This window comes from Astatotilapia calliptera, chromosome 4 (assembly GCF_900246225.1).
Source record: "Astatotilapia calliptera chromosome 4, fAstCal1.2, whole genome shotgun sequence".
Classification (NCBI taxonomy): domain Eukaryota; kingdom Metazoa; phylum Chordata; class Actinopteri; order Cichliformes; family Cichlidae; genus Astatotilapia; species Astatotilapia calliptera.
This window is the reverse complement of record NC_039305.1, coordinates 17603282-17624984: the sequence shown is the minus strand read 5'-3', so window position 1 is coordinate 17624984 and position 21703 is coordinate 17603282. Positions and strand designations below refer to the sequence as shown.

The 21703-nt window shown below is 40.3% G+C and overlaps 2 protein-coding genes across 2 annotated transcripts; both read right to left on the bottom strand.

The window, feature by feature from the left end:
* Positions 1–1906: 1906 nt before the first annotated feature.
* On the bottom strand, positions 1907–6672 carry LOC113021540 (sterile alpha motif domain-containing protein 9-like; the record flags this gene model as incomplete). The annotated part of the gene is made up of 1 exon (XM_026166298.1): positions 1907–6672. A coding segment is annotated over one exon (4659 nt), but the record flags the coding sequence as incomplete, so codon positions are not given.
* Positions 6673–15370: 8698 nt separating this feature from the next.
* Positions 15371–18380, bottom strand: LOC113020898 (uncharacterized). The gene is made up of 2 exons (XM_026165202.1): positions 18223–18380; positions 15371–17483 (listed from the first exon to the last, which is right to left on the bottom strand). The coding sequence occupies exons 1-2, from the start codon at positions 18243–18245 to the stop codon at positions 16559–16561; spliced, it is 948 nt and encodes a 315-aa protein (XP_026020987.1). The 5' UTR covers positions 18246–18380; the 3' UTR covers positions 15371–16558.
* Between the last annotated feature and the right edge of the window lie 3323 nt (positions 18381–21703).

Below are 21703 nucleotides of genomic sequence, written 5' to 3'. Positions count from 1 at the left end.
ATCTTGAACCAAATGTGCCACTTAACCTGTTTTATAAAAAAAATTGAGAACACTTGTAATAGTCTTATTGTAATTGTAAAGAACACTAATATATTTCAAGATGTTATTATGAAAACTAATAGCAAAAATAGTAAAAAAAAAAGTACCATGATGAAATATTTATAAAAAACGAAATGTAAGATACAGAATAACTGACACATTCCACTCAACTATCCCAAATTGCAAGTGATCTAAAAACACAAAACAAGTAGTAGTAGCCACAAAAGTTTTTTTTTTTTTATTAATCTCCGGGAAGAGGCACTGCTTCCATTTACTAAAACAAATTAACTTTCTCAAGGCATAACAAAATAGCACACAGATAATAAACCCAGAAATAAAATCATTACAGACATTTGCTTAAAACACACAAGTAAAATAATTTTAAAAATGCTATTAGAAATGTGACTTTTTGTCTTCTGCAAAATTAGATGTTTTTTGTATGACATTATTTCAGAAATGCATATAACCTTTAGTACATGAATTCACACTTCCATATTATATCACGGTTTACAAAAGAATAATGGTATATTGGGAAAGAAAAATATTGGTAGGAAAAAGTTGTTACAAAATGATGTTACATTACAGTATTGTGTATATAGACTAGAGATGGCACAATACCACTTTTTTATGTCCGATACCGATATCATAAATTTGGATATCTGCCGATACCGATATGAATCCGATATAGTGTCTTTTTTAATCAATAAAACAGTTTTTTTAATATCTTGCTGCATTTTGTATAAGTTCAAACTCAAGTTAAAAACAAAACTAAACACTAAAGCTAGTCTGTTATACCTGTATGCAAAAAATACACTGCACCCAAAATATTTCATAGTTCAGCAATACTGATCAATCTAATAAACTTAAACCTACTCCATCCTCCCTATTCTGGTATTTTAAAGAGTAAGCAACCTAACCAATAGGGCTGCAAACTCCCAGCAAAAATAAATAAAAATAGGGAACCACCTCATGATGCTTAATCGATGTAATCAACTTTAATTTGATGCAGTGTGAAAAAAATGCACTGAAATAAATTATTTTCGAAGAATAATTAAATAGATTCAACGTCTTTCTTCAACAGAATTGCAGACTGCACAGATGGTACCTTCCCAAAGGAAAAACTACTATAGCTTTCTAGGGTATATTAAACTTAATAGTTACTATATACAGTAATGGACTTCCATACATTTTACATCAGATTAAAACTTTGGGTGTAAGATTCAGATAATTTTTTATTAAAGGCTAGACATTTTAAATGAGAATAAGAAAGAAAAGTATGTCTTAGGGCATTAACAGGGAAAAGGGGGCACAATCAGCCCCCCTGGCTAAACTTTGCTAGATCCGCCCCTGCACAGTTACCAGCCGCCAGCTATGTAGAAATGGATCCTGGTGTAGAAAGTAATATTAAATAAATTCTAACAACAGCTTATCAAACTTAAACGTGCTGCTGTTGTTCAGCCGCTGGTTTCCTCTTTCTAGCGCGAAGTGGGCGATAAACAAGAGAGACTTGTGACAGAAAAGCTGATCAGCTGATCATTGATCAGTTTCATGATTGAAGTAGCAGCAGGAGAGGGAGGGAGAGAGAAGAGGCACTCCCTCCATATATTGGTTGTTAAGCTTAACGTGGGAACGCTTTACAAACATTCAGAGATGAACTTACACATTTGCTTTACTTCTCTCGGGGATCACTTCCTCGGAGATGAAATGCTGGACTGCTAGCGAGGCTACAAATACACACAGCCGCTCTATCACGTGATGCATACTGCTCCTACGTGCTACGGTTATGAGCAGAGTTACGGCATGTCGCAAGTTTTGTGAGGTGCTTTTTTGATATTTAATGGATTGGATTACATTTTTTTATTTTTCTCCGATATCCGATCCAGTAATTTACGTCAGTATCGGGCCGATACCTAATATCGGATCAGTCCATCTCTAATATAGACACATACATATTGCACATTTACACTGCAGATATTATTCCATCACTTGGATGTCAAAGGCAAGTACTCCATCAAATGAAAAGCCCAAGTAGAAAGTGACCTTTTCATTTCCATGTGGCAGGGAGGAACTATATCGAGGAATGACTCTGATCTTGCTGCCTCCGCTTCCACACTTCACAAACAAGTTTTCATTTTCTGTCCACCCTTCAACCCGTTTGAGAAGTTGCACAACTTGTTTTGTTTTCCATACTTCTCCTCCCAGCCATTTTAGTTTTCTTTCACTTAGAGGGCCTTTAATCTCCTTTTCGATAGCACCTTTGTGAACAATCTTGTTAAGCCCTCTTGCCTTTGCCAAAAAGAAGTGTGTCGCAATTCTGCTTTTCCGCTGAGATTTGTGCTGGTTTTTTTGCTCACAGAGTCTTTGAAGGGCATCAATGGCACATAAAAGAATTTCAGTGTCATTATGAGTGACTTCATTACATGTCTCAGGCCAAAACAGAAGGGAGAGAAGGAACAGAGCACTTGCTGATGACATCTGTTTGCCTTTTGTCACAAATCTCCTGCTGAGTTCTTGTAACTTTTGAAGAGACAGAAGCTTTGAGGAACCAGGTAGAATACAGTTGAGAGCTATCTGACAAAAGATGAAGTTTGTGAGTTCTGTTGGTTCAAGATCATTCCACATCAGGTTTTTTGGGTACAGGCTAAAGATTGTCTCAAGTTTTTTTCCTGCGTTCTTTGCATTTTTGTCATAAAATAGTGAGAGGATGGATGTAACATTTCCTCCACCAAGCTTGTAGGCCCTCATCCGTCTTTGGAATGGAGAAAGCTTTTCAACTGGACCAACCATGTGAATGTTTTTGCTTTCAGCTATTTGATCACTCTCATCTGGTGCATTGCAGAAAAATCCAGCATATACAGCACTCTTCTTTGTCAACCACTTTCTAGGATTGTACACTTGCTCTGGATCTCTTGCATCGAGTTCTTCATCATCTTCGCTAATATCAGTTTGAAAGTAGCTAAGATCTTCAGAAATGTACTCAAGTGCTTGGCTCAAGCTCCTCTGTAAGCCTTTCAACTGTTGATGAAACTTCTGCCAGGGTGCTTTGACCTCTGCTGGTATGTAGTCTGTTAGCAGGTACTGCATCAGCTCTGATTTTCCAGTAGCGTTTGAAAAAACGTCTACTCCTGACAGGAATTTTAGGAGCCTGCAGCCAACATCTACTTCCCCATAGTATGAATTGTTAAAGCTGACAGTATCATATATTGGTGTTTTTTCAGAGGCCCGAAAGGCAGAGATTCCTTTGAGTGCTGTGCTTATGATTTCAGTGCACCTTTCAGGAGATGGTTCTTTTTCTTCAAGGGTATCATACAAGTGATAAAACCACCGCTTATACACTTGTCCCAGTGTGTCAAGGATAAATGTGTCATATGGAAGAAGAGATTTTGCTTCCTCTGCCCATTCAAGAGCCTCTTCAAATCTATTATGAGTGTAAAGCAGCCGAGCAAGCTGTTGTGCCACATGTGCATCTTTTCCCAAAGCTATATAAGCAGCTTTCATGAGATCAACAGCTTTCTGAACACCCCCTTTATCAACATCACAGACATGCTCAATAAGGGGTGAAAAAGTTGTGTCTTTAGGATCTCCTCTGCTCTTCTTGTTGCGTCTAATGAAAAGAGCTCTGATGAACTTCAGAAACTCATCTCTGTCAAACCTGTGATTGATCAGTACCTTATCACTGATGAGATCCATGGCAATATCACTCTGAGGCAAATTAGCAGACAGCTGACTCAGAATTTCTTCTGCCACCAGTGGATGAATAATTTGTATCGATGGGATGTGTGTTGAACTTTGGTTAAGGTGGATGAAAATGAGCCTGGCTTCTTCACTTAGATGATCCACAAAGGCATGGTACTGAGCTTTGTCAAAATGGGTAGTAATGCCGAGAGATGCCTCACAGTGTGATACAGATATATACGAATCATCGACATAGCAGTTCAGGAGAGCTACAAATCTGATGAGACGAGTTATTGGTGTTGAATGATCGATTTTATCTAGAAGATTTTTTACAAAGTCCTCAATGTAGCTTGGCTGGTACCCTTCACTCATCAGTAAAAATGTGAGGATGAAGTCAGGTTCAAACTGCAGTTTGAGTTGCTCAAGCTTTTTTGAGAACTGACGCTTCTCTTCTGCAGACAGCTTGTGAGTGACTGCTATTGTTTGAGATGGTAATGCTCTACACATTCTTTCTGAATCGTTTGACCTGCTGCAGATGAGCAAGATAAAACACAACACAGAGGGACTTATCTTTTTGGTTGCAATGACATTTCCAAGTTGACGCCTGAGATCGTCAATATAATCCTTATTGTAGTCCTCTAATAGGAGGAGCACTGGGAGACATTTGCTTTTGTCTGTCTCATCATGTTCCCTCAGTTTCACTGCATGTTCACACACAGTTGTGATTTCCTTACCCTGTTTAACAACTGCACATCGCACTTTATTTCTCCACCTCCAGAGGATCTGCCGTGCCACTGTACTTCCACCACTGCCAGGATGATGGTATATGTTCACACTCTCTATGGGGCGTTTGGCTTTATTACGATATACTATGTTGTCTAGTAAGGTATTTGCTTCTTTGTAGGCATCCCTCTCTATTATCATACCACACTTATGTTTATCAGCAAGCCAGAAGTTGATCCAGTTGATCTTTCCACCTCGATAGAAGTAGCTCTCAGTTTGTTCCATTTTCTCCTCATTCATGAGCTCTAGTTTTATATCATCACACTGGTCAACACTGATGACTTCCAAAGAATCTAGCATAGACTCTTCAACAGACTTTATGAAGCACAAGCCTCCATTTGGGACTGGTAATGTCCTTCTGGGTTGATTCTTTAATAGTTGAATGCTTTGAACTGTGGCATCCACATGACTCAGTGGCATTTCAACAATGCTGATTTCTTTGAGATCAGAAATCGGGCAAGACACCTGGGCAAGACTTGACCACTTCTTATAGATTTCCTTTGACTCTGATAAGACTGTCAGAAATTCATGTCCACTCATCTCTGCGTAGAATTCGTGAAAATTTTCAACAAGTGGCTGTTCAGTTTCAGACATGAGCAGGAAGAGGACAACAAATGACCCTCTGGGAAGTATCTCATTGCAGATGAGTGACACTACTTTTTTCAGTTTCCTTTTTCTTGTTTTGATCCAAGTTTTCTCATCACAGGGTTGTTCTCCACCTGGGAAGTTGTTTCTTCCATTGCAAAAAATCCAACTTGTTCTCTCGAAAAGTTGCAAAGAATTTATGATGTTAGTATCTCCCAATTTATTGTCATTTGCATAATCATCAAGAAAGTGGAGGTTTGTCACCTTCTGTTCCTTGTATCTGCCACAAAGACCAGATGTTTTTGAATCTGGGTCAAAGTCAAACACACAGAATAAATTCATGTGAACTAAGAAGCTTATGTTGTCAAGATGTGCTGGTTGTAATTTGTTTGTTACAACAATGTAAAACAGAGAGTTGTCCATGTGTTTTTTCCCACATGTTAGGAGGATAGCAAGTTTCCTCTTTTGATCCTCGCCAAAGTCCAGAGTTGTTTCATTGCTTGTAGATTCTGCCTCCTCTCTCTGTTGGTCTTTTTCTCTCAGTCCTTGAATGAAAGGAACAAGGTCGTCTTCAGGTACACGTGGTGTGTTTGCTCCAACTCTGTAATAGGGAATTTTCTCTTCACATTTGACTTTTTTGTCTTTTTCAGAGAATTTAGGAACACCAACATAGTAAAGCTTATCTTTTACAATGTTTGCTTTTGGGACAATGTCATATTCAATGACCCATGTGTTCCCACTACTTTCCTTGTCAAGCACCTCAATGAATCGGGGGTGTCTTATGCAACTCCTGGCATCACTTTGTTGATTTGACCCTTTGAAGCACCTTTCAATGTAGTCTAATGCATCCACAAAGTCTTCTCGATTGTTTGCAGGTATCCCGATGATTTCTCCATGTTTGTGAGTTCCTTTGACTTTATCCATGATGCCAAAGTGAATTGTCCCATTTGCTCTCATATTCATGCATGCGCATGCAAATCTTAACACTTCACTAGCTACTTTTACTTGTAACCTCTTTGAGTCTAGTTTGTATGCAATCTCAAGCGACTTATATTCATGACATGGAACCATCATGTTTTCAGTCCCTGTCTCAGGAGGCAGGACATGATGTTTCACGTACCTGAAGTCCTTTTCATCCTGGTCAAATTTGCGATAGTCACAAAAAGATAGAGTTACTTCTGTAGATGACGTGTTTTCACTGCTATCTGTAGGATTCTTTTTATGCTCTGGTTTGTGATGAAATGGTGAAAGCTGTGGCTCTTGTCCTATATCTTCAACAGTTTCTTTTTTGCCATCTCTACTCTTACCAGACAGATCACTCTTCTGTTTTATTTTCTGCTGTTTCGGTATTAAAAGTTCATCTCGTTTCTTCAATAAATGTTCAATTTGGCCACTTTTCATTCCAATTGTTTTTCTGAGGAAATCTTGGTGTAAAGTTGTGAGAATTGGTCCTGTCACTTCCTCCTCCTCCATTTTTATAATATGCACTTCTTTTATTCCAATGGATCTCAGCCAGGAACTCACATGAGATTCTGTCCAGTTGGCATATGACAGCTCACGCCAGTCTGAAAGAAAATTTAAAATTTCTTTTAAAGACTAAAAACACCAAAAAACAACATTCAGTGTGTCTCTTCTGCTGTCACTGCGATAAACAATTTATTATTATTATGGTTCATATATAACGTTCCTTGGCCTTTTAAGCACCTTTCAATGTACTCTAATGCATCCGCAAAGTCTTCTCGATTGTTTGCAGGTATCCCTATGATTCATGCGAGCTAAATATCCTTGGCAAGATACTAACCCCATGTTGCTCTCCATCCATCAGAGTGTGAATGTGTATGAATGTAAAATAGAGCACTTAAGAGCTTAGAAGAAGTGCTTGTGTGATTGGGTGAATGAATTAGTTATATATATTTTAAAGTAAAGGCTTTAAAACCAAGTTAATTCTGAAAGTACAGACATCGCTAATGTCACATAACTTTCCCGACATGTCGCCAACAATAATGGTTTAATGTTCTTCATTAAAAAAATATTTGCGCATAAATAAGTGACATAATATTCAGTACTTACTTCTGAAAGTTTACTCTTCCTCCGCTCCGCTTCCACCGTTTTTTTTTGGCAAAATTATCCACACCACCACCGCACTATGAAGTCTGGGATATGTTGGGCCATGAAGGCTACACCGACCCATCCTTAAAACTCAGGGAAATTAAGGACGCATTTGAGGGCCGCATTTCGAGCAGCCTTTGAATTGGGACAGTCTTCTCTTGTCGCTGTGACGTAATCGGCCTTAAAATGCGGCCTTTAGGGCTGCAAACCCCAAATCCGGTCATTGGTACTTCCTGGCTTGTGTAGTTACTAGGTAACAATAGCTCAACACTGCCCCTAGCGTCCTGGAGCACTTCCGTTGTGTTTTTGAGTTTGCAAGTGTTTTGGAGTTTGTACGTGTTTTGGAGTTTGCATGTGTTTTTTAGTTTGCAAGTGTTTTGGATTTTGCAAGTGTTTTGGAGTTTGTACGTGTTTTGGAGTTTGCATGTGTTTTTTAGTTTGCATGTGTCTTTTAGTTTGCATGTGTTTTGGAGTTTGCATGTGTTTTGGAGTTTGCATGTGTTTTGGAGTTTGTACGTGTTTTGGAGTTTGTACGTGCTTTGTCTCTAGGGGCCACCGTACATTACAGTTTTGTGCACATGTACGTGGCGGTTTTGAGCCTCAGTTTTGTACTGTGTAATGGCCATTAAGATAACGGCAGGAGCTAAAAACGCCACCATTGTCAGCCATTTTATTAGGAAACCTGCTCAAGTATATGTATAGTAAGCACTTTAGTATTTCGGTTTATTATTTAGTGTTTTTCTTCCACCATGTGACATTTAGCAGTACAGAATGTGAAGAGCTCTTGCGGCGACCAACAGGTTGTCTCTGTCTGTCAGTGTCAGTGTCTTAACTTATTTTTTATTCCTTTATTTTATCCTATTTTTCTTTCTTTTTTTTTTTTTGCCTGAGGAAATCCTACAGCATCGGCTTGTGCTTTGTGGAACTTCTTTTGTTGGAGATGGGTTTTTTATTTCGCTTGGTTTTATTGGCAATCCTGATTGTTTGGAGTCAGTGCTACTCCCACACAATTACATACTCACGGGAGTTTCTTCTGGATCTTCGGTGGACAGGCCCGTCTTTGGACTCTTTTCACCCTCCAGTGTTTTCCAGCTCTGGATTATCCAGTAATCACAGGGGCACTTTTGTTTTTAACAGAGTCAAAGCAAGGAAGCGGGGTAAGAAGGGAGGCCTACGTCAGCGATTGCGGAAGCAAATACGGTACAACCGTATTCCTTTACCATCAATAATCCTGGCTAATGTGCAGTCTCTGAGGAGTAAATTAGATGAACTGCATTTGAATGTTGCACATTTATATGACTACAGGGATGCATGTCTAATGGCATTCACAGAGACTTGGCTCAAGGATTCTGACCCTGATTGTTCTCTGGAATTAAATGGCTTCGGGGTTCCCATACGTTTGGATCGAGACCCCGGAGCTACCCAGAAATCGCAAGGAGGAGGGGTGTGTTTGTATATAAATCAGAAATGGTGTAAAAACGTGACCGTTCGCAGACAAGTGTGTCTGCCTGACATTGAGCTCCTCTCTGTGTCTTTGAGGCCGTTTTATCTGCCGAGGGAATTCCCACAGATCAACGTCACCGTCGTTTACATCCACCCCAAAGCGAATCCTAACAATGCGACTGACACCATCTCCAATGCTATCCACTCTCTACAATCTCTCTCTCCTGAAGCCCCTAATATTGTTCTTGGGGACTTTAATCGCTGCGACTTGAAGAAAACACTGAGCAGTTTTTATCAGTATGTGCACTGTCCCACTCGCTTCAATAAGACTCTGGATTTATGTTATGGCTCCATAAAAGGTGCGTATACATCTGTGGCTGGCCCCGCCCTCGGATCCTCGGATCACAACACGGTGCATCTTCTGCCAGTCTATAAGACTGTACTGAGAAGAGAGAAAGTGAGGAAACACCGCATAAAGGTTTGGAGTGATGATGCCTCTTTAGCCCTGCAGGGCTGCTTTGACTGTACAGACTGGTCGGTGTTTACTGAATCATGTAGAGACATTAATGAACTCACTGACGTTGTCTGCGGATATATATCCTTCTGTAGAGACATGATTATTCCCTCAAAGGTTGTGCATTCTTTCCCTAATAACAAACCATGGTCCTCTAAAGTTCTTACGAGGCTGATTTACGAAAGGAATAAAGCTTTTACTGAAGGGAATACCTTGAAAGTCAGAGAAATTAGGAAGGAGATTAGATCAGAAATTAAAAAAGCTAAAATAAAATACAAGGATAAGGTAGAGGCGGAGATGGGTAGCAATAACTTAAGGGTGGCTTGGGCTGGCATGAAACACATGACTGGTCACTGTCTCAGTGACTGTAATAAGATAAGTCTCCCTGGTTTTAGTTCAGATTTTCAGTTAGCCAATGAGCTGAACAGATTTTATTCGCGATTTAATGATAACTATATTCCAAGGAATACACTTGATTCCTTAATAGAGAGCACCAGAGGCCCCCCAGTTTTGTTCTTTGATGAAAGAAGGGTGGGAAATCTTTTTAAAATGAGTAAGACTAATAAAAGTCCAGGTCCTGATAATATATGTGGCCAGGTGCTTAAAACATGCGCTGAGCAATTATGTGGTATTTTTTTTATCACATCTTTCTTTTATCTCTTCAGCAACAGAGGGTTCCAGAGGTATGGAAAATATCAATTATTTCTCCAGTTGCTAAGACCACAAAACCTACATCATTAACTGATTTTAGGCCTGTTGCTCTTACATCTTTAGTGATGAAGTCCTTTGAAAAACTTGTCAGGAAGGAGATCCTGCAGCAAGTAGAGAAGCTGATAGATCCACTACAATTTGCATACAGGCCTTGCAGAGGTGTGGATGATGCAGTGGTCACTCTGTTGAACTTCCTTTATCGCCATCTTGATGGCGCCAAAGCTCATGCTCGGCTTTTATTTATCGATTTTTCTTCTGCTTTTAATACTATCCAGCCACATCTTTTAGTGGACAAGCTTCTTAACCAATTTAAACTTAATTTTAATCTCGTTGGTTGGATCTTAGACTTCTTAACTGATAGATCACAGTGTGTGAGAATAAACGGCTGTTTTTCCAAACAGCTGAACTCTTCCACTGGCTCACCACAAGGTTGTTGTCTCTCTCCTCCTCTTTTGTATATTTTGTACACTAATGACTGTCGCAGCACACAGACCAATAGGCATTTCATCAAATACGCAGATGACACAGTCATTGTAAGCCTCCTTCATGGTGAAGAGGATTCCCATGGGCCTGTTGTGGAGGAGTTTGTTTCATGGTGTGATCAGTCTTTCCTAATGATTAACACCTTGAAAACCAAGGACATGGTTATAGATTTCAGGAAGTCATCCCCTCATCCTGCGCTTACAGTGGTAAATGGTGCAGCCATTGAAATGGTGGATAGTTACAAGTACTTGGGGGTTGTTCTTGATAAGACCCTGTCCTTTGAGTCACATCTTGCTGCTACAGTGAAAAAGGCCCAACAAAGACTGTACTTTTTAAGGAGGTTGAGAGGTTTTAATGTTTCATCTGAAATGATGACTCTCTTTTATAAAAGTTTTATTGAATCTGTTTTAACTTTCTGTATCATTGCTTGGTACGGTAGTATGTCCATGGATAATAAGACCAGACTTAACAATCTGGTTAAAGTGGCGGGCAAGATTTCAGGGAGGTCTCAGGTCCAGCTTGTGGACTTTTATAACAGGCAGGTGCTGAGGAAGGCAACTTCTGTCCTGTTGTGTTCAGATCATCCTCTCTTTAACGATTTTCAACTGCTTCCATCAGGTCGTCGTTATAAAATGACTGCAGTGAAGACAAAGCGACACAAATTGTCGTTTGTACCTAGTGCTATTATCTTAATTAACAACACTAAATTGTAAGTGTTGTTGCCATTGCACATTGTACTTTTTTCGATGGAATATCTAGGTTGTTTTATCAGGCTTATATTATATTATAGTATTTTTTTAATGAGTGTACGTGATGTGTTGGTTGTATGTTTGTTGTTTGTTTTGACATACTGCGAATCAATTTCCCATCAGGGACAATAAAGTTACCATTGACCATTGACCATGTTTCTGTTCTCCTCACTGCAATAAACGACTGCATGAGAGACGCAAGTCATAATCACTGTCGTGATTCTTTTCCCCCTGTTTTCAGGGGTGTAACAGGAGCTGATCCAGTGATACCGGTACTTTGGGCCAAGAGTGGCAAAATAAACACCAACAACTCCAGTCTGCTGGTTGTTATCTACACCTCCTGCTGCTGCCTGACGGAGGATAGATGCTACTGCTTGTGCAGGAAATGCATTGGCCATGTGTCACAACTAGTGTAATGGACAAGAAATAAGAAAAAGGACAAATAAGGACCGTTTGGTGCTGCTTGGTGCTCGAATCATCACCCATCAAGGCTAAAAACTGTACGAAAGCTGACATTGTGTGACCTACTGCAAGGGATAGGGAAACTACCATGGTGGAAGGTGAGAGGAGGAGCTTGGTGTGGGCCATCAAGAAAGACCTTCTCACCCTCTCTGCTGATGAACTGTTCCAGATTGCCAAGTCTGTGGGTCCAGTGCCAGGAGTGGATCAGTCTTGCCTTAAGTCAGGGGATGAAGACAGCTGATTCGAGTACATCATTGGTTTCATGTGCAGTAAGCCTTTTTTAGATTCAGAAGATCAGGGCATGTCACACTTATTGTCACTGAAAGATGTTGTTGATGTTGTTACCCAGGGTCATGTTTCTGATCTGCATATACAGGCCACCACTGGTAATGATTCATGTGATCTACACTGAACAAAAATATAAACGCAACACTTTTGTTTTGCTCCCATTCCCCATGGGATGGACGTAGAGACCTAAAATTCATTCCAGATACACAATATAACCATCCCTCCCAAACAGTGGTCACAAATCAGTCCAAATGTGTGGTAGTGGGCACATCTGCTATATTGAGATAATCCATCCCACCTCACAGGTGTGCCACATCAGGATGCTGATCTGACATCATGAGTAGTGCACAGGTGTACCTCAGACTGCCCACAACAAAAGGCCACCCTGGAATGTGCAGTTTTTTGCGCTATTGGGGGTCTGGGGACCCAGAACCGGTCAGTATCTGGTGTGACCACCATTTGCCTGATGCAGTGCAACACATCGTCGCATGGAGTCTATCAGATTGTCAATTATGGCCTGTGGAATGTTGGTCCACTCCACTTCAATGGCTGTGCGAGGTTGTTGGATATTCGTGGGAACTGGTACACGCTGTCGTATTCGCCGGTCAAGCACATCCCGAACATGCTCAATGGGTGACATGTCCGGTGAGTATGCTGGCCATGCAAGAACTGGGACATTCTCAGCTGCCATCTGCCCTGAACAATGTGAACCATGATTCATCCATGAAGCGCACACCTCTCCAACGTGCCAGACGTCATCGAATGTGAGCATTTGCCCACACAAGTCTGTTACGGCGACGAGCTGGAGTCAGGTCAAGACCCCGATGAGGACGACGGGCATGCAGTTGAGCGTCCCTGAGACGGTTTCTGACAGTTTGTGCAGAAATTGTTTGGTTGTGCAAACCAATTGTTCCAGCAGCTGTCTGGGTGGCTGGTCTCAGACGATCTTGGAGGTGAACCTGCTGGATGTGGAGGTCCTGGGCTGGTGTGGTTACACGAGGTCTGCGGTTGTGAGGCCGGTTGGATGTGCTGCCATATTCTCTGAAACGCCTGTGGAGACGGCTTATGGTTGAGAAATGAACATTCAATGCACGGGCGACAGATCTGGTTGACATTCCTGCTGTCAGCATGCCAATTGCACGCTCCCTCATTGCTTGTGGCATCTGTGGCATTTTGCTGTGAGACAAAACTGCACATTCCAGGGTGGCCTTTTGTTGTGGGCAGTCTGAGGTACACCTGTGCACTACTCATGATGTCAGATCAGCATCCTGATGTGGCACACCTGTGAGGTGGGATGGATTATCTCAATATAGCAGATGTGCCCACTACCACACATTTGGACTGATTTGTGACCACTGTTTGGGAGGGATGGTTATATTGTGTATCTGGAATGAATTTTAGGTCTCTACGTCCATCCCATGGGGAATGGGAGCAAAAACAAAAGTGTTGCGTTTAGATTACCTTCTAAGAAAAAAATCTCCAAAGGGTCCAGAGACAGGGTATCACAAAGCACAGCAACTGAAACTGTCAAATGTTACAGGATTAAACCTCATCTAACTCTAAGCTATAGAACATTTCTCATGAAACATCTCCAACTGTAAAGTTTTACAGTCACTGTAGATCAGAAGTGTCAAACATAAAGCCCAGCGAGGACTCCACTACAGCCCGCTGGATGGGTTCGGCTATGTGAAGGGAGGACATGAATTTCTGCCTTTTAAACATGTTTTAATAAGATTTGCAGCTTATCTGTTATTTAATTATCTGCTATAGAAATTCATCTTTTGCCCTGAGAAATTAAATTCTGTTTATTTGTTATTAATGTCATGATGCGTGCTGTGTGGCAGGCAGGAGCTTAGACCCAAATGCAGGACTTGCAGAACACAGAGGGATGAACAAAAAACGGCAGCTTTATTGCTGGAAAACTTTTCATCAAAAGCAAACTTCAAAAAACAACCCAAAATCTCAACACGACAACCAGAAACTATGAGACGAGAGAGAGAAACAAAACAGACTGAGAGCTAGACTAAGCCTCAGGACCACGGGAGGACGAAACACAGCACGAAGAAGTATGCTACAGCACAGGGTATGGAAAACACAGGATTAAATACGCACTGGCGTAATCAGGGAAAGGGAGACAGGATAGATACACAGCTTAACGAGAAATCAGACTTAACGAGAAAAGGGAAGCAAAACTAGACACACTGACATGAGACACAGACGTTCAAAGTAACACAGGAAACATGGCAGACACAGACTAGACACTGAACTAAACCTACACTAACACGAGGTGTCATGGTCCTGGGTCGATTTGTTCTCTATTTATTCTATGGTTCCTAGTGTCATATACTGGGTTGCCTGTGTCGAGCGGGTGGGCGTTGCGGCTTTACGCCACCATGACATGCTTTGCGGCAGGGCTGTCTATGTGCAGTTCTTCTCTTAGCTGCCACACCTGTTGTTGTGCTGTTATAACCCATGCTGGATACACGTTCAATAAAGCAGCATCATAAGAAAGCTACCGAGTGGTCATTCTACACCTAGGTTGTTCAGTTTATTAGAATTCCCCTCATGTCTTTACCCCGTGTCCCCCTCCACGTATCTGAGTTCCCATGCCTCATTTCTCCTCCTTGTGTTTTATTCCATGTTTTCCCCAGCCCGTTATGTCTGTGGTTTCTCTCCGTGTTCTCTCCTCCCCTCCTGTCTGTCTGTGTACTTCCTAAACTTTTCATTTACATCACACAGTGTCTTGTTGTTTGGTCTTATCTGATGTTTTGATGAATGCAGTTTTAATTGTATAATCTGGCACTGGCATCTAAGTCTTTCAGGTTTTCAGTCCAAGCAAGGAAACACCATTTCAATATAATATTCTGACGACTTCTTCAGCTCCTGTTAAAGATGTGTTGGTCACTGACAGTTTTTACTCTAGTCTTGCATCCTAAAAATAAATTTAACACCTGTGCAGGAGTGAAACCCTGAAGACTCTGAGCCCTTCATGGTCCACTGTTTGAAGTTTGTATTTATGTGAAAATAATTTCAACTGTTTCTACAGGTAGATTTTGAAGGTTTACAAATATAGCACAGCAGGTGAAGTTAAACACATCGAGACAAAGTGTACAATGGAATAACTGTCATTCAGCTGGTTGTACCAAAGTGTTGTAGCTGCCTGATTCTCAGGACATGGAGTCATAATAATATGCCAGCAATTCTAGTCTTCTTTTTATCCCCAAGCTTTATTTTCATTTTAAATTGGAAAACAAACAAAAACAAATAAACAAACAAACAAAGCAAAAAAACAAACAGAAAACTCACAACTTGTATCTATGCCTTTCAAGGATAACCAAACACAGAAAATACAAGCATAATAATAATAATAATAATAATAATAATAAAAAATAAAAAATAATAATAACAGCAAAACAACACTGATAATTACAGATTTTTTTAAAAGCAAACAAACAAAAAAAAAACAAAGAAGAAAAAAAGTGAGCAAAACAGAAAACACATCATGTGAACCCCTCCCACCATCCCCCCACCCCATTACCCCTGTATGGCTTTCAACCTCATCACATTCGTGTATCCAGACAGCCCATATTTACACCTATCTATAGAAACTATCATGCACAGGAATCAACATCCCCCACGATAAAACTGCAGCATTCAGGAAATCGAATCAGGAGGACCTAACCGGGGATCAAATCAAGGCAGACCCAGGGGGATTTGCGTCATCTCTATGATCTATTAGGTTCAAAGACGGTAGTACTGCCAGGAAGGGGCCCCAAATTTTTTCAAAGGTTCCATATTTCCCTTTTACACTATACGATATCTTCTCAGGTGTGCAGTAGGACGCTAGCTCATTAATCCAGTGTCTCAGTGTTGGAGAATTTTCAGATTTCCAATGTAACAGAATACATTTTTTCACTGCAGTACTCGCAAGTAAAATAAAATATTTCTTATGATAATTCACATTAATAGAACCTGTGTCACCTAGAATCCATAGTTTTGGGTCCAGTTCGATTTGGATCCCCATTACCCTTGAGATTATTTCAATGGCCCGTCTCCAGAACTCTTCTATCACTGGGCAATTCCACAGCATGTGCAGGAGATCACCATCTGTCACCTTACATCTCAAACATTTGGGGGAATAATTATTATCAATTTTATGCAGCAGTTCTAGTCTTCTGGTTGTAATTTGTTTTTCTTTTTAATCACACACAATGTGAGATCAAACTAACTGTTTACTATATGATGAATAAACCCTTTTACAGTAAAGTTGTGAAATATGATGTGGTGTAAATTAAAAAATTACATGATTATGAAAATAGAAAAAGACAAATCTGGAAAAAATCTGAGGCAATTTGTTTGAGCAGTGGGCAACAGAGCAACTAATCGTCATATCACCGTCTTTGTTTCACATTAAGGCACCACCAGGTGACAAGCTCTACTTCAAAAAGAGCATGGCAAGAGTCAAACAAGAAATAAATCCATAAATTAGCAGTTTCTTCTCAAAAAAGCTGACTCAGTTACAGCTTTAAATCAGTGTATCATCATAGTCATGATAAGCCACCCTCTATTAAAGGAAGCATAGGCAGATTAAACAAAATTGGCCCAACAAAAAGATTAATGGTGAAATACTGTTTGCTCAAGGGTTTGCAGTCAGTGGCAGTACACTGTAATAGAAAAGTTCAATTTAATCTGTGTGTTGACACTGATTGTAGTTAAATTAATGTTTAAATGCCCAGTATAGAAGACCAACAATGAGAAGAAGAATAACAACAATTATGACAACACAGATGACAGAACAAACACAGGTGTTGTTGTCCTGAGATGTGAAATTCAAATTAGTATTGTTTTGGTTGCTCTCTGTGATATTGACCACAGCATCACTTTGTGTGTTGCTTCTTGGTGCCGGCTGACGTCTGTTGTTGTGTTCATGAGAGGAATATTTTTCTGGGATCACAATAAACAACAACAGTCCAACACAAGCAAGTTGTCCCCACGTGTTTCTCATCTCTAATAACTGGGAATCATTAGCGCTGCTTCTAAAGTGGTCTCTGAGAGACATCAGTAAATTGATGTTATCATTGTTAATGGAAAACTTTCTGATAGCTCTTAAGAGGTTAGTAGTGATCTCATATGTATGTTCTGGATCATACGCTGTCCCTCGATGTTCAGATGTCTCATAATGCTGTGTGATATAGACTCGGTCTATTATCTGTGAAGTTCGCCGTCCTACATTCTGCTCCCTGACTCTGATTACGATCCGAGCCCTGTTACCGTCCTCGTGCTCTGATTGGATGACATGCTGTGGAAGCCGCAGCGATCCTTGTCGATGGATATTACCAAGACTGTAGTATTGATATCCCCTCGGCAGTGGGTCTAACAGCTGTTCATCGTTGCGATATCGATGTGAGCCATAATCATAACCAGTTGGGTCAAAGGTCAGACTTATGTCACCGTTTATGTCAATGTCAATTTCATTGGCAAACCAGTGGAGCAACCGGAGGCTCTGCTCAGGCACAGACTGGCCAAAGCCTACTGACCTCAGATCAGTGATTGAGTTGAGCGCTCGTCCTACAGCTGACACAGAGCTGAAGGTCAGGAGGAGAGCCACACAGCAGCTCATCATTCTTCCAAACATCTTCATCCTGGAGAGATTTAAGAAGTCACTGTTTTTATTGTTCATACTTTATATTCTGACATTTGTTACATGTTTTTTTACCAGTGAAGCATCAAATAATTATGTAATGACTGCATAAAGTGATTAAGAGATGTTAATGATTAAGACAGCTTTATTAAATGTATTCCCAGTTTATAATTTGATAGTCATTCAGCCACACAAACTCTGAAACAGGTTTTACTTGTTTGTCTCCTCTCTGGTTAATACCATCCATCATGGGTTGGAATTGCATTTAAAAAAAAAAATTTAATTAAAATTTTGCTTTCTTCAATTGAAATCAAAAGTTAGTTTTTAAATATTTAATATCAAAGAGCTTTAACTTTGTGACATAAAGAGAGAAAATCACACTAATAACTTGTATCTGTAACTTGTTGGCTGAAGTCTCCTGTCAGCTTCAGATAAATAACAGGGAAGGATCGCTCAACACTCAGTTTACAGAGGATTAATCAAACAAAGCAAACTAAGTAATTCTTTAACAAAGAAGTGAAGCATATTTTACAGCCATTAGCGAACATCCTTGTATTTCCCCAACTTATCCATTACACTTCTGTCAACCCAGAGTTTATTTGTTTGTGTTGACTAAGTGCAATGTAATCCACTCCATGTTAAACCCACCTCATTGAATCTTAAATACAGAATAATATAGGGTAAAGTAATGTGAGTGAAAATAAGTAAAAATTAATCCACCAGGAAATGAGAGAACTTACCTGTGTAAGTCTCCTGCTGCCATTTGTGTGAAGACAGTTCTAACTCCCTTTATGTTTTGCTTTTCTTGGTAAATGAAACCAAAACAACAAGCTCTGCTAGTCGTGAAGAGGAATGTTGATTATCCAGCTATTTAGATAAGACAATTACAAAGCAACACCCTCATGGATTTAAGTGTTTCTAGTTTAGCTGTCACATAAAAGCAGATTATTGATCTTTTTACTAGCAGGTTTATGTCATGGTCCTGAGTCTATGGACTCAGTGGTTTTGTTTTGATTGTTATTATCTTTTGTTTCAATTTAATTCTGAGGTTTTGGTTTCTGTGTTCCCTCTGTACTGTGTTAGTATTGTGTCTCTGTGTTGATGTCATTTCCTGTTTTATTTTGACAGCGTCATGTCCTACATTAGTGTGTCTAGTTTTGCTTCCCCTTGTCTCCTTATGTCCAATTAATCCCAGCTGCTCCTTTGTGTATATGAGCTCTGTGTGTTCTTCTGCTTGTTGCTGGTTCGTCTGTGTTGTCTCCCTGCATTTCCTCCGTACGTTTCTCCCTGCTTATCATGCCCTGTGTTGCTCTGCTCTTTGTCTCCTTCAGGTTTGTTACTTTGGTTCTTAGTATTTCCCAGTTTAGGTGTGCTAGTTTTGTTCGTACCATCTCCACCTTTTGTTTGTATGTCACTCGCCTTCATTAAAGTTCACTTGCATGTCAGCCAGTGCCTGCATCTTGGGTCCTAATTCTCACCCTCCACACAGCTTGCCCCGTGAGCCGTGACAGTTTATGTCCAAAATTTGAATATGGGCGTGTCTGCCCGACTTTAGGGTCAGAGACTGCAGTGGAGTAATTCAGCCTTCTATAAATCATGTCAGCATGGTTGAATTAACTGCATTTACCTACACCAGCTGATCCACCGTGTTTGTTTTAACAATTTTCCAGGTGATCACCAGTATAGAAGAGTTTGGAGGACAGATCCTTTGTCCAGTCATCTACATTTAGACAGAAACCCATCACTACAACCCAAGGGTATTGTAGGCCTTAACAAGCTGTTGCACCTGATTAAAAATAAGCATTAGTCAGCAGCACAAGAGCTGTCCATTAAATTAATGTAAAGGATTTTAGAACTCCTTCAACAAAAAAGTCCAGCACAGAACACAACACGACATATTTGTTGCTCTAAAAAATTGAATCAAGCACAAATTATATAGGAAGGTTATACAAGAGAAACATGCAGGTAGAAAGCCATCAAAGCGTCAAAGCAATATGGATTGAAAAAGAGAAAATGTACACAAAAATAAGGCAGAAACAGGAACCAATATTGTAACAGAACTGTAAGAAATTAGAATTACAGCAGATTAACAGCTAAGGAAGAGAAAACAAGGTACCACACTATTCTTCAGCCTCAGAGAGAAAGTAGAGCTCCCTGCTAAATATGATGCAGGGATGAAGATCAGGCATGGCTGCTGAGTGTTACATAATTGTTTGTACAAATGCAAGAAATTCATGTCTTAATAGTGACTGACTACATTTATGAACATGAAAGTACTTAAATAACACATCTGGGAACAATTCTAAAACTAAGGCTGTAGTGTAGGCAAAACAGTAGCTGAAACACAGTAGCTATCAGTCAGAAGCCAAAACAGTCCCACATTGATAACTGTGTTATGTCAATATCATAGAATTTTATTACACATATATAAAAGGTGTACATAATCCAGCAGTCTTATGTCCATTTTTCTTGGGCTGAGAGGCTAGTAAACAAAGCCCTGTTTTTCTGAAATGACTTTTTCGTGAGCCGTTGAAAAAGACACGCAAATTAGTTTTTTGTTTGATCAGGATCTGAGCTGATTCTGATGATGATCATTACAAGTTTGCAACAAGATGGTAAGAACATTATGGAGCCACCAAAAACTATCTGCAGTTAAGGAGTATTTTGAGATATCTCCCAGTAATAACATACATCTCCTCAAATCAATCACAGAGGATGGTTAGTTGGAGGTGAAAGTGTACAGGGAGTGCAGAATTATTAGGCAAATGAGTATTTTGTCCACATCATCCTCTTCATGCATGTTGTCTTACTCCAAGCTGTATAGGCTCGAAAGCCTACTACCAATTAAGCATATTAGGTGATGTGCATCTCTGTAATGAGAAGGGGTGTGGTCTAATGACATCAACACCCTATATCAGGTGTGCATAATTATTAGGCAACTTCCTTTCCTTTGGCAAAATGGGTCAAAAGAAGGACTTGACAGGCTCAGAAAAGTCAAAAATAGTGAGATATCTTGCAGAGGGATGCAGCAGTCTCAAAATTGCAAAGCTTCTGAAGCGTGATCATCGAAAAATCAAGCGTGTCATTCAAAATAGTCAACAGGGTCGCAAGAAGCGTGTGGAAAAACCAAGGCGCAAAATAACTGCCCATGAACTGAGAAAAGTCAAGCGTGCAGCTGCCAAGATGCCACTTGCCACCAGTTTGGCCATATTTCAGAGCTGCAACATCACTGGAGTGCCCAAAAGCACAAGGTGTGCAATACTCAGAGACATGGCCAAGGTGAGAAAGGCTGAAAGACGACCACCACTGAACAAGACACACAAGCTGAAACGTCAAGACTGGGCCAAGAAATATCTCAAGACTGGTTTTTCCAAGGTTTTATGGACTGATGAAATGAGAGTGAGTCTTGATGGGCCAGATGGATGGGCCCGTGGCTGGATTGGTAAAAGGCAGAGAGCTCCAGTCCGACTCAGACGCCAGCAAGGTGGAGGTGGAGTACTGGTTTGGGCTGGTATCATCAAAGATGAGCTTGTGGGGCCTTTTCGGGTTGAGGATGGAGTCAAGCTCAACTCCCAGTCCTACTGCCAGTTTCTGGAAGACACCTTCTTCAAGCAGTGGTACAGGAAGAAGTCTGCATCCTTCAAGAAAAACATGATTTTCATGCAGGACAATGCTCCATCACACGCGTCCAAGTACTCCACAGCGTGGCTGGCAAGAAAGGGTATAAAAGAAGAAAAACTAATGACATGGCCTCCTTGTTCACCTGATCTGAACCCCATTGAGAACCTGTGGTCCATCATCAAATGTGAGATTTACAAGGAGGGAAAACAGTACACCTCTCTGAACAGTGTCTGGGAGGCTGTGGTTGCTGCTGCACGCAATGTTGATGGTGAACAGATCAAAACACTGACAGAATCCATGGATGGCAGGCTTTTGAGTGTCCTTGCAAAGAAAGGTGGCTATATTGGTCGCTGATTTGTTTTTGTTTTGTTTTTAAATGTCAGAAATGTATATTTGTGAATGTGGAGATGTTATATTGGTTTCACTGGTAAAAATAAATAATTGAAATGGGTATATATTTGTTTTTTGTTAAGTTGCCTAATAATTATGCACAGTAATAGTCACCTGCACTCACAGATATCCCCCTAAAATAGCTAAAACTAAAAACAAACTAAAAACTACTTCCAAAAACATTCAGCTTTGATATTAATGAGTTTTTTG

What these genes read in the sequence shown, in the direction of transcription:
- LOC113020898 (XM_026165202.1), bottom strand. Translation starts at nt 18,245, where the DNA reads ATGGCAGCAGGAGACTTACACAG. An exon ending in GCAGCAGGAGACTTACACAG is followed by an intron (nt 17,484 to 18,222) that starts GTAAGTTCTCTC and finishes AAATCTCTCCAG; the next exon opens with GATGAAGATGTTTGGAAGAA.